We start from the raw sequence: 12,250 nt of genomic DNA, 5'->3' as shown, positions 1-12,250 counted from the left end.
GCGAGAAGCCACCAAGAGACAACGGACCCCGTGCCTCCTGGTCAGGGTGGGAAAGGGGCCGCGGCTGCCGGGGATGGTATTCCGGGAGGCGGCTTGAGAAGCAGCAGGTGGGAGGGTGGCAGCTACCTGGGCGTACGCCCTGGGGCCCGGGACACCGTTGCCCCCAGAGCTGGTGGAAGGAACAGGGGAGCGGGAAGGGGGGGGGGCTGCGGCCAGCAGATGGGTCGTGGCTGGGGAGCGAGCCTTCGCCTCAGGAGGTTTTGCCTTCCGGGCGGGGCTCTTGCCCTTCTTGGTCCCCCGGCCCTTCCTACCCTTCAGGGGAAGTTCTTTAGAGGTGACTGGAGGTGCCGCGGCAAAAGCGGTCGAGGCCCTGGGGTCCTCATCCATGTTCGCCCCCTCTACCATAGTGACGGGGGGGCCCGGCAGCCTCAGAGGGGTTCTTGTTTTTAGGGGTGGGAGGGGAAGGTCTGGCAGGGGTGTCACTGGACAACCCCTCCATTGTGGTTATAGGTGGGAAGGAAGGACCAAAAACACCAGGGGAGGGAACAAGGAGGGAGAGGGAGAGGAGGAGGAAGGAATACAGCTCCCAGCACGGGATAGAAAGAGCGGCTCCTCCGGCTGCACTGGGAATGTGAGAGGGTCAATTATTGAAAGGCATGTGGCAAGTGAAATGGTGTGTGTGTGTGGGGGGGGGTAACTAAAGTAGAGTGGGAGGCTCAGGCGCCAAACGAGATGCCAGAGGGGGCATGGCACGGGTAGAGGAGAGGGGATGCAGCCTGTGAGAAGGGGCCTGCTCAAGAAAGCAGGAGGGCAGCAAGATACTTCAGGCTGGAGAGGGGGAAAGGAAGCGAGTGTGCCCACGGTCACCTGAGTGGCAGGCTCACTGTACCTGCTGCAGGACCCACCAGAGCAAGGGAGGGGCAGGGAGGCAAGCAGTGGGGCCAAGGAAGAAGATAGCCCTGCAGCACCTGAGGCAGCACCTGAGGCAGGGGAGGGAGCAGCAACAGCAGCAGCAGAAATGCAGGGGAGACAGCAGGGAGCAGAGGGAACCACCCCCAGTCCCAGCACCCCACAAAAGCTGTGCCAGCTGCCACCTAGGGGCCCAGATGGCAAGAGGCCCCTCACAAACACTCACCCCCCCCCCCACAAACTCATGGAGGGGAATTAAGAACCCCAGGAGTTGCTGTAAAGCAGCCCCCTTACCTCCTCCACTCCAGAGGGAGTAGCAGCTGCAGGAACGGTGAAGTTCAGGCCTGCAACTGTGAAAAAGGGGCCAGGCAGTCCCCAAAAAGATGGAAAATGGGGGGGTCCTGCTCCCCCCACCAGGGTGAGGGCAGCAAAGGCCCCCCGTCCACCCCCACACTCCCAGCAGCTCCTGCAGCCAGCTGAGGGGTGGGGGTAGGGAAAGGCTGCCTGCAGATAGAGCAGGCAGAGAGAAAAGGGACCTAGCCCAGAATGTAGCCAGGGCCAGCCTGCCACAACCCCAGTAGCCCCCCCCCCACACACACACCTCCCAAAAAATGGAGGGGAGGGGTGCAGGGGAGGAAAAAGCACAACAAGCCCAGACCAGCAGCCTGCCATGCTCAGTGGAAGAGTGGTTCCTCTCTCCACCTCCAAGTCCCGGGCATGGACGGGCTGACCGTGGAGTTCTACTGCGTGTTCTGGGACCGTCCTCGGCCCGGACCTCATCACCATCTGGGCCGAGTCCCTGGAGAGCGGGGTCCTCCCTCTGTTGTGCAGGCGAGCGGTGCTCGCCTTACTGCCGAAGAGGGGGGACCTCCGCGACCTACGGAATTGGCGTCCCGTCTCGCTCCTCAGCATGGACTACAAGATCGTAGCGAAAACCATCTCGCTGCAACTGCGGTCCGTGCTGGCGGACGTGATCCATCCCGACCAGACCTACACCGTCCCGGGCCGTAGTATATTTGATAACTTGTATTTGGTCCGGGATCTCTTAGAGCTCGGGTGTAGGGACGGCTTGTCTTTCGCCCTCCTGTCCCTGGACCAGGAGAAGGCGTTCGACAGGATGGACCACGGGTATCTCCTGGGCACCCTGCAGGCCTTCGGCTTCGGGCCCCGGTTTGTGGGTTTTCTCCGGGTGCTGTACGCCCTCGCGGAGTGTTTGGTCAGGCTCAACTGGACCCTGACCGAGCCGGTCAGCTTCGGGCGGAGGGTACGTCAGGGGTGTCCGCTGTCGGGCCAGCTGTACGCTCTGGCGATCGAGCCCTTCCTCTGTCTCCTCCGTAGGAGGTTGACGGGGTTGGTGCTTCGGGAGCCGGAGCTGCGGCTGGTCCTGTCGGCGTACGCCGATGACGTGCTCCTCGTGGTCCAGGACCCGGGTGACCTGGCGCGGGTGGAGGCTTGCCAAGCCTCCTCCGCCCGGGTCAACTGGGTCAAGAGCTCTGGCCTGGTGGTCGGGGACGAGTGGCAGGCCGGCTCCCTCCCACCCGCGCTTCAGGCCATCAGGTGGAGCGCGGGTCCGCTGCTCTATCTGCCCGCCCACCCTCCCATGATTTCCAAATAGACCTCCAAGTCAGAAACAGAGCTGGGGGATGTAGCCAGAGAGGGACAGAGAGAGTCAGCAATCCTGGCTATTTAGGGGCAGCTGAGCCAGGGCCCAGGTGAAACCAATTGAGGCTACCTGGAGACCTATTTAAGAACCCTCCCTGTGGGTGAGGAGAGAGAGAGAGATGGGAAGGGAAGGGAAGGAGTTTGGAGAGTTGTGAGAGTGTGGAGTGAACTGTGGAGGAGTTTGGAGAGAGAAAGACACTGGAGGAGTCAAGAGAACAGCATCAACCTTGTTAAAAGACTACAGGGACACAACAAAACTCAAACCAAGGCGAATAAGCCGTATTACTGTGACTTCTAGACTGTGGGACAGTGGGCTGAACAGGGGCCCAGGAGTGGGACTGACCCTGCCACACTTTACATACAATATTGCTACATGTGTTTTTTCAGAACAGTATTGTTTAGTGAGTTAGGACTTTTCCAAATTTGTACACAAATGATTGCAGCCGTGTGATGAAAGGGGCAAATACAGGCGCACAGACCTGCTGGGGTATGACAGAGGGCTATAAAATCTTGAATGGTGCAGAGAAAGCAAATAGGGAAATGTATTCATGGAATAAGGAGGTGCCATCTTTTCCTAACACAAGAACTAGGGGTCACCAAATGACATTCAAAGGGGCAGGTTTATACCAGACCAAAGGACGTATTTCTTCACAAAGCTCACAGTCCGCCTGTGGAACATGTTGCTGGGCGTGTTGTAAAGGCCAAAATTACAATGGGGTTCAAAAGCGACTTAGACAAGTTCATGAAGGACGACTCCATCAATGGCTACTAGCCAAGGTGGGCAGGGGCCGAAGCCCATTCTCTAGGTGTCTCTAAACCTCTCACTGCCAGAGGCTGGGAGTGGACCACAGGGGATGGGTCACTTGAAGTTGTCCTGCTCTGTTCATTCCCTCTGAAGCATCTGGCACTGGGTTGGGTGGGTGTCACATTACCGAATTGGAGGGAAGCAGCCAGATCGCTGCTGCACCCCTAGGTAGGGGTGTTGGCCCCAGAAATTGGTATAAAAGGGAGCCATGTGGGGTATTGAATGGGAGCTTATCGTTTGTTGATCTTATGTACGCTATTTATGTGAGTGTATAATGTCTATGTGTGTAGGTAGGAATCTGTAATCTGTGTGGAAGCTGAATATTTCTCTGAATGTGGCTAAGCATGGCTATGGACAGGCTGAGTAGCGAAGCCCTGTGGGACAATGGATCTCAATGGGCTATGGACACACCCAAAGAATGGGGTTTGTCACCTGAGAGCAGCCAGCAGGGAACATAGAGATTGGCCTCTGACCAGGTGACTTGCTGCATAGAAGAAGAGGCCAGGAAGGAGGTATAAAGAGGCCATGTGGTCGATGCCATTTTATTCTCAGCTCAGCACTTCATCCCAGAGGCAGCATTGCAGGGATCGAAGAGCCCGGAAGACCTGTGAACCCATCCTGACCCTAGGATGTTCAACAAGAACTTTTAAACTAGCAGCTGTAACATCTCTGCTAGAGCCTGCATCGAGGACTGGGAGATTCGGTGCATGTAACGTACTATTCTTTAACAACCTTACTCTCATGCTTTTCTTTATTGTAATAATAAACCTTTAGATGTTAGATGCTAAAGGATTGGCTCAGCGTGATTTGTGGGTAAGGTCCAGAGGGTAAATTGACCAGGGATCTGTGGCTGGTTTCTTGGAACCGGACAGAACTTGTTCGGGGTAGGTGGGATTGGGTGCTAGGACCCCCCACCTGTGTATGAGGCCCGGGGCCATCTGGGGCACGGATATTGCTGGGGTATCGGAGGGGTTTTGCTCAGGAGGCTTCAGGCAGGTTGCTGAAGCGCTCTGTGAGACTGGTTTGTGGCCTGTGTGGAGAGGTCACCAGTCTGGGGGCTGTAAGGAGCCCCGGATTCGAGCAATTCGCCCTGAGCGGACGCCCTCAGCTGTGCCCAGACACGGCCCGGTCCGTCACAGTGGGCAATTGTGTTATGATCTTCTGCACCTACCCTTTCCTTGTGTGTTTATAACTTGCCATTCAAGTTGCTTAGCCAATTCTAGTTTTCCTCGTAAGCACACATGCAATCAATAGCAACCTTACACAGCTACACCAAAAGGTCAAGCTCTTCAACATTTATTTTTTAAAAATTCTGTTATCTTTTTAGCATGACTTTTTGCAAAGCTTTATCACCAAGATAAATGCTGAAGCTTCAGGCCTTCATATGCCAACACCTACTATTTCTGAGATTAGGAAATAAGCAGAAAAAAAATACCTTCTTTATAATCCTGCATGCCCAGATACCCCCACACTGAGGAGACAGACATGTACTAGTGCCAAAAAAGAGCAGTTCAGGCTAGCCACCGAGTGCAAACCCAAGAGATCAGGCAAGATGGTACTTGGCTGGCTAGCTCTTCCCACCAACCCCACTGCTCTGGCCATTTTTAGTGGCCTCGCATGAGCAGAGCTAACGCAAGGTTGTCTACACAGGCTGGGAGAAAAAAGTCCCTGCCCCTGCCCCTCCACACACACACTCCACCCCAGTCTGTCACACAGGGACACTTGCCTGGGCTGAGTGTATAGCTAGGGCAGGCTAGGATTGTTTTTGCTCAATCTCCACTTTAATGTAGGACTTATAGTTGCTGGTCATGGTGGCTTTCACCTCTATCTCCTGGTTGCGCACCCTCAGTTCCCCAGGATTCCACCCCTGGAGCACTGCTTTCTTGAAGGAGTTGCACTGGTAGGGCGGGCCACCGTCGTACATATAGCTGTAGAGGCGTTTCATGCTTTCGAAGTGCTCCCTGCCACTGCAGAGTTCAAGAGCAAACGTGATGCTGTACAAATTGTAGTCAAAGGGGTTGGAGAACATGATGGCCAGGGTGAAGGTATCGGACTCATAGCTCAGCGCCCCCACACTCCCGCGGGCAGTGTATCTAGTTTTCACAAACACGCTTCTCCCCGAGGAGCCAGGGCAGATTTCAAGTGTTGGCTCCGTCCATACGTAGCCACTCTTACAGTAAGTCCTGGAGGAACAGACAACAGGGCACCTCAGCACACAGTATCCCTGACAATAATTAACAGCAGGAGACCCCTGACCCTGGGGCTGAGGTGGGTCACAGCGTCTCAGCTCTTCTACAGAGAGATGCACAGCACATCGCTGGACAAGGGAGCACGACCCAACTTGGGCCAAGCCCAGGGCAGAGGGGCCTTTCCTGAATGACCAAGGCATAAGGGAGCAGAGATAAGGTAAGTGGGAACTGACCCTCCCACCCAACCCAGGCTGGGCTCTGCCCCTATCCCTGCCAGTGCCCTGCTCACACAGCACCAGCCTGCCTGGGGGAAGCTGTGGCTGCAGAGCCTGGGCTGAGCAGGTGGAGCCCAGCAGGTTCCAGGATGGGCAAGGAGGAGACCTCCGGTCTGGGAGGCAGCAGCAGCCAGGATGGATCTAAGAAGAGGAGCAGGCACAGCTGCCCCACTAGGCTGAACATGATGGGGCTGGCTCAGGGGACAGTGTCCCTCTAAGCTGCGTGGCAGCACAGCCCCATAGCTGCTTAATCAGCCCTGCCCAGTCAAATGCTCAGGGCTCTGTGCAGGGCGCTGCCTGGCTGAGCAGAGCTGATTAAGCAGCTGCAGGGCCGTGCTGCCACTCAGTGTAGAGGGAACACTTGTGGGGAAGCTCTAGGTGGCAGGGTGTTTCTTGGAGGCTCTGGGTTGTTACTGGGGTGGCAGGAGGCTCTAGGCAACAGGGTTTTTACTTAGGAGGATAGAAAGGGGGCATCAGGGTGCCAGAGCTTACATTGGGGTTCTGGTTTATCCTTGGGCAGGGGTGGGGAACCTTTCTTGGGTCGGGAGCTGCTGATCCACAGAAAAATTAGTCACGGGCCACATACACATCACCTGTTCAGCCAAAAATAGTCTGAAATGCAGTTGTTTTGGTTGACTTGGCTCCTTTTACTATGTTGGTCAGTTTGTTGTTGGTGTGTTTTGGTTTGATTTGATTTTTTTCATGTTCAGGAGTTTGATAGTTGCTATTGCTTCTCAGGTTTAGATTGGCTCCTGGAGTCCACCCACCTCTGGATCCCACCAATCAGAATGAAAGTTTAAAAGATTTACACTGATTTGGCTGAAGTCCCTCTAACGAAAATGCCCCTTCCCCTCCCAACCAGATTGTGCGTGCTTACAACGTACAGGTCATTGTTAAGGGACTAAAGTTCCATTTGCTTCCTTTATCTTATGAGTTTAAGATCATGAGAATCCCCACTGCCAGAAGACTGGCTTAGGGTTAGTGACAGAGTTAGGGTCAGTGATAGGGTTAGGGTGAGCATTAGGGATAGGATTAAAGACAGGGCGAGGGATAGCAATACAGACTGAGTTAGGGTTAGCGTTATGGTTAGGGTTAGTGATAGCATTAGAGTTAGGTTATGTATACAAATAGGGTCAGGATTAGCATTAGGATTAGAGATTGGGTTGAGGTTAGGGCTAGAGTTAGTGAAAGGGTTAGAATTGTTAGGATTAGAGCTATGTTTTAGGGTGAGGTTTATTATTAGGGTTAGGGATAGGATTAGAATTAGTGTTCAGGTTAGGATTAGGGATACCATTTGGTTAGGATTAGGGTTAGGGTTTGTTTTAGGGGTTAAGGTTAAGGTTAGGGTTAAAGTTAGGAATAAATTTAGGATTAGGGTTAGCATTAAGGATTAGAGTTAGTGTTAGTGTTAAGGTTAGGGATAGTGTTTGGTTATGGTTATATTTAGGGTTAGGGTTACCATTTAGTATTACAGTTAGGGTTAGGGTTAGGAATAGTGTTTGGTTACTGTTAAATTTAGGGTTAGAGTTAGGATTAGTGTGTAGGGTTATTTTAGGATTAGGGTTAGAGATCACATTTGTTTAGGGTTAGGTTCAAGGTTAGGATTAGGCTTACCATTAGTTTTAGGAAGTCTGGGCATGCTCCCTTATGACGAGGTGAATGAGTCACAGGAGCCATTCAGACACAATATAAAAAGAGGGAGCACATATGAGACTCTTTTTCTCTTCCCTTCTCCTGAGAAGCTCCTCTCTAGTGTCTTTCCTCCTAATCAGCTTCCCCAGCCATTATAAGCAGACAGACTCTCCAGAATCTGCATGTCTTGGCTCCTTCTGCAATCCATATGCCTGTGTAAGTGTGCGAGTGCCTGAGGGCAGGAATGAATGGGTGTGAATGAGTGAGTGAATGAATGAATGGAGGGGGTGTGTGCCTGCTTTTGTGTGTGTGTGTGTGTGTGTGTGTGTGTGTGTGTGTGTGTGTGTGTGAGCTCTGTATCTTCTTCAGTTTAAACCTTTGGTGGCTGCTCTCTCCTCTTTAGTTTTACCTAGTGGCAATAAACCCACACTAGTGTAACCCTGGGTAGTCTCCAGTGAGAATGTGTTTGGGGTAACAAGAGGTAGGGCTAGGGTAAGGGTTAGAGTTAGGGAAAGAGGGTTAGAGAGAGGGTTAGGGATAAGGTTTAAGTTAAGGATAGCATCAGGGTTTGGGTTAAGGCTAGGGTTAGGGTTAGGGTTATGGTTAGTGTAGAGTTCGGGTAGAGTTTAGTGTGAGTAGTGTTGGGATAGCATTTGGTTATGGTTAGGGTTAGCGTTTGGGTTTGGTTTAGGATTTCGGTTAGGGATAGGGCTAAAGATATGATTAGGGTCAGGGGTTAGGGTTAGGGTTAAGGAAAGATTTGAATTAGGGGTAGGAACAGGGAATAGGTTAGAGTAGGGTTAGGGTTACGGTTTAGGGTTAGGATTAGGAATAGGGATAGAATTAGGTTTACAGTTACGCTGCGTCATGATTGGCATGATTTTCCGGAAATGCTTTTAACGGAAAAGTTTTCTGTTAAAAGCATTTTCGGAACAGAGCATCTAGATTGGCATGGACACTTTTCCACAAAAGCACTTTTTGCGGAAAAGCGTCCGTGCCAATCTAGATGCGCTTTTCCACAAAAAAGTCCCGATCACCATTTTCGCGATCAGGGATTTTTTGCGGAAAACTAATCTGAGCTGTCTACACTTTGCGCAAAAGGGACTTTTGCCAGAACGGGAGCAGAATAGTATTTCTGCAAGAAGCACTGATTTCTTACAGTAGGAAGGCAGTGCTTTTGCGGAAATTCAAGCGGCCAGTGTAGACAGCTGGCAAGTTTTTCCAGAAAAGCGGCTGATTTTCCGGAAAAACTGGCCAGTCTAGACACAGCCTTAGTGTTTAGGGTTACGGTTAGGATGCAGTTAGGTTTAGGAGTAGGGATTGTGTTTGGCAAGAGTTATGGTTAGATTTTGGATTAAAGTTAGGGTTAAGGTTAGGGTTAGGGATAGGGTATGGGTTAGGAATAGGGTTAGCATTAGTGTTAGGGATAGGGATAGAAATAAAGTTAGGGTTATGTTTAGGGTTAGGACTAGGGTTAGGGTGAGAGTTAGTATTGTGGGTGTCCTGTCCATGTTTTAAAAAATTGTTGAAATTCTGGAGAGTGGAAGGATAAGATGCAAGCTTATCCCTATCCCTATTCCTATCCCTAATCCCGGCTGCTGAGTCTGGGAGTCAGTGTGTGAAGGGAGTGAAGTCCCTCTCGCCCCTGTAGATGCTGCACAGGAGGAAGCACTAAGCTTTCCCCAAGGGGCTGCGCTGGTTTCGGGTGAGACACTCCCAGCCCCGCAGACACCACATGGAGGGGGAGGGAATCCCCCACATGTGCATCCCCGAGCCTCAGTAGCGACATTTAAATGGTGAAGTTCCATTCCAGACTCGGTGCATTATCTGCCATGTCACTGAACAGTCATGTATGTAACTGCATGAAATCTTGGCAGTTACACAGCTATTGGATAGTCCCCAGGGGTGGGGCTGGTAGCTAGTGAGCTTCCAAGCCCACTCCCAGGGAGCCCCTTGGCACCCAGTCTGGAAGGGGCGGGGAGAGAGAGAAGGCAGGGGAGGTGTATGGGAGTGGGTGGATGGATGGAGGAGGTGTATGGGAATGGCAGACAGACACTCGGTAGCAGGCATGTACCCCACACCCTGGCCAGTCCATAGAGACGTGTAGGGGGGGCCATGGAAACTCGCTCACCTGGGTTTCTCGAGAGTCACATTTTTGGTTTTGTTGCTTATCTCGATGCCCACACACCTGCCAACGTTCAGCTCCGCCACTTCCTTTTCAATGGTCGTCATCATGCAGCACTGAGGAACTGTTCAGCAGCAGCCTCTGCAGAGCCCCTGTGGGAGAAAAGCCAACTCACTCCCCTGCCAGCCCTGGCTGCATGGGTGTCCTTCCAGCTGGGTCACACAGCGCCCTTGGTCTGCAGGGCAGGGCTGAGCACAGGCAGGATGTAGGGGGTGGAAGGGCTACAAAGGAACCCTGGCTAAGGAAGGAGGGGCAGAGCCAGCACAATGACAGGGGAAGCTCACTGCCGCCCCTGTGGGTTACTTGCTGGCTCTCGGGCTGGCCTGCTCCTTACAGGGATCTACACAACCTGTCTCAGTGGAGGAAGGGGGCCCAGGCACCTCTGCCGTAGCTCAATGGGTACCCCGGGCCCTCGGGATGTTATCGCGTTTATACAATTAACCAATAAACCTGGGCTCATTGGTTATTCCAAAAGGATACACTCCACCCCTCCCCCTTGCTGCCTCTGTATCATAGGCATATCACAGGCAATAGGGCGGGAAGGGCAGGCAGGAGCCGGTATGTGCAGGGAGCCAGCTCTCTGCGGCTGCCAGCTACTGCAGAGCCACCTCTCCCCCACCCTGCCTCCCACAGAGCTGGGACACATGGGAAGTCGAATCCCTGCGTGTAGCAGTTCCCATGGAGCCACTTGCCCCCATGCTGCTGTCAGAGGCAGCCAGGTGGGGGGACAAGCGGAAGACAGTTTAAAAGCCAGCGTCTGCCTGTATGTAAACACGTGAGCACGGCAAAGTTCAGCAGTTCCATGTTTACAACAATAAACTTTTGTTGACAACCCTGCCAGGCCCAGGAACCAGACCTGGTGCTGGGGACACAAGGAATATGCGTTGTCTGTGTCTGGGGACACAGACATCCAGCCTGCTCCTCCGCTTGGCCGGGCACCAGCCTGCAGGGAGTGGCCGGGAGCCAGGTGCAAAGCCCAAGCTGAGAAGGGCCGGTTGTAGGGACCCCGGCAGTGGGAGGGGCAGGGTTTGTCTCCAGCAGCTCATTGAGGTTTCCCCTGAAGAGGTGACTCGGCTTCCCATTGGTGGAGATAACGGAGGCGTCGGGCGACAATAATTGAACCACAGTGGACACTGAGATTCAAAAAGTTAAAGCGTCGCAGCCCCTCTGCCACAAATCACCACCATTAGATTTCAAATCCACAAATCACCTCTAATCAAGCTCCAGAGTTTTACAGCTAGCATGTTTCTCATTCTTCCTGGCAGCAAAGGTAGGTTGTTATCCAGGGTAATTTTTGTTGGTTTGTGTGTTCACGCATGAAATCGACGTTTGCTGCTATTCCCTGATTAAAATCTCATCCTTTCGAGCCTACAACAAAACAGCAGCTGTGGATGCACTTGGACAGCCCTGCTGAGGGGCAACGGGAACCGACGTACCTGGGATTGTCGCAGATCAACAGCCTTCTGCTGGCGAGCTCCCTTGGGCGTTTCCAGATTCTCTCTGTCCTCAGATGTAGCGGCTCTTGCCGGTTTTGTAGGAAGGCAGAGTCCAGCCCCCGGGTCTAAAGACCACAAGCCTCTCACAGCATTTATGGGAAAACAGCTGGTGACTGTGCTGATCAACCACAGGAAAGCACCACAGTCAAATGAAGAAGAGGTGACAGAAGGGAGCAATGCTAGATGGCTCATTGAGAAGACGTTGTAGTTTAACTGTTTAATTACAGCACTCAGGGCAGTGGGTTTGTAGACATTGTGGTGGTTCCCAGACTGTGTCCACGTCCCTCCTGTCCTCCCCCTCCCCCCGACCTGTCTGAGGCTCTGGGAGGGTATGTCTACACTACAAAGTTAATTCAAACTAGCAGCTGTTAGTTTAAATTAACTTTAATAGGGGCTACACATACAAACCGCTAGTTCGAACTAGCGGAGCGCTTAATTCGAACTAGGTAAACCTCATTCCATGAGGACTAATGCCTAGTTCGAATTAAGTAGTTCGAATTAAGGTTTGTGTAGCCACTTAGTTCAAACTAGTGGGAGGCTAGCCCTCCCCAGCTTGCCCTGGTGACCACTCTGGGCCAAACCAGAAAAACTCTTCTGCCCCCCTTCCAGCCCTGGAGCCCTTAAAGGGGCAGATTCTGGCCACAGTGCCTGTGCCAGGTGCAAGCCTGCCAGCATCCAGCCAGCAGACCCTGCACCTGGCACACCATGAGCCAGCCACCCGCTGCCACCCAGCCCTCTGCCTCTTCCGAGGACCAGGTTGGCGGCTCTCAGGAGTCTGCCAGGGACCGAAAAAGATGGGTGCCCACCTAGTCTAGTGCGGAGATCACGGATTTCACTGAGGTTTGGGGGAGGCCTCCAATGCCCACGATCTCTGCACTAGGCACAGGAATGCAGCCGTCTACAGCTCTGCCAGCCTGGCCACCAGAGGCCACATGCGCAGCCAGGAGCAGGTGCGCTGCAAAATTAAAGACCTGCAGCAGGCCTACTCCAGGGGCTCCCAACCAGGGGTTGACACCTGCCCTCATTATGAGGCCCTGGACCACATCCTGGGGTCTCACACAGTCCGTGCCCCCTGGGTTGTGATTGACCCCGGGGCA

General features: G+C 53.0%; 1 protein-coding gene across 2 annotated transcripts in view; it reads right to left on the bottom strand.

Moving 5' to 3' along the window:
- LOC142823407 (uncharacterized) overlaps nucleotides 1-11,353 on the bottom strand; it is a 39,663-nt gene extending 28,310 nt beyond the window's left edge. The window contains exons 1-2 of one of the 2 annotated variants that reach the window (XM_075914437.1): nucleotides 10,868-11,353; nucleotides 9,604-9,749 (exon numbers count right to left, since the gene is read on the bottom strand). In XM_075914437.1, coding sequence (XP_075770552.1) covers nucleotides 9,604-9,707 — 104 coding nt within the window. In that variant the 5' untranslated portion in view covers nucleotides 9,708-9,749; nucleotides 10,868-11,353. The remainder of the gene's footprint in view (nucleotides 1-9,603; nucleotides 9,750-10,867) is intronic. The other variant, XM_075914438.1, reaches the window with a different exon arrangement.
- Between the last annotated feature and the right edge of the window lie 897 nt (nucleotides 11,354-12,250).

The sequence above is a fragment of the Pelodiscus sinensis genome, chromosome 33 (genome assembly GCF_049634645.1).
Source record: "Pelodiscus sinensis isolate JC-2024 chromosome 33, ASM4963464v1, whole genome shotgun sequence".
In the NCBI taxonomy this organism is placed as follows: Eukaryota; Metazoa; Chordata; order Testudines; family Trionychidae; genus Pelodiscus; species Pelodiscus sinensis.
Note: the sequence above shows the minus strand (reverse complement) of the source record. Positions and strands in the feature narration are given on the sequence as shown.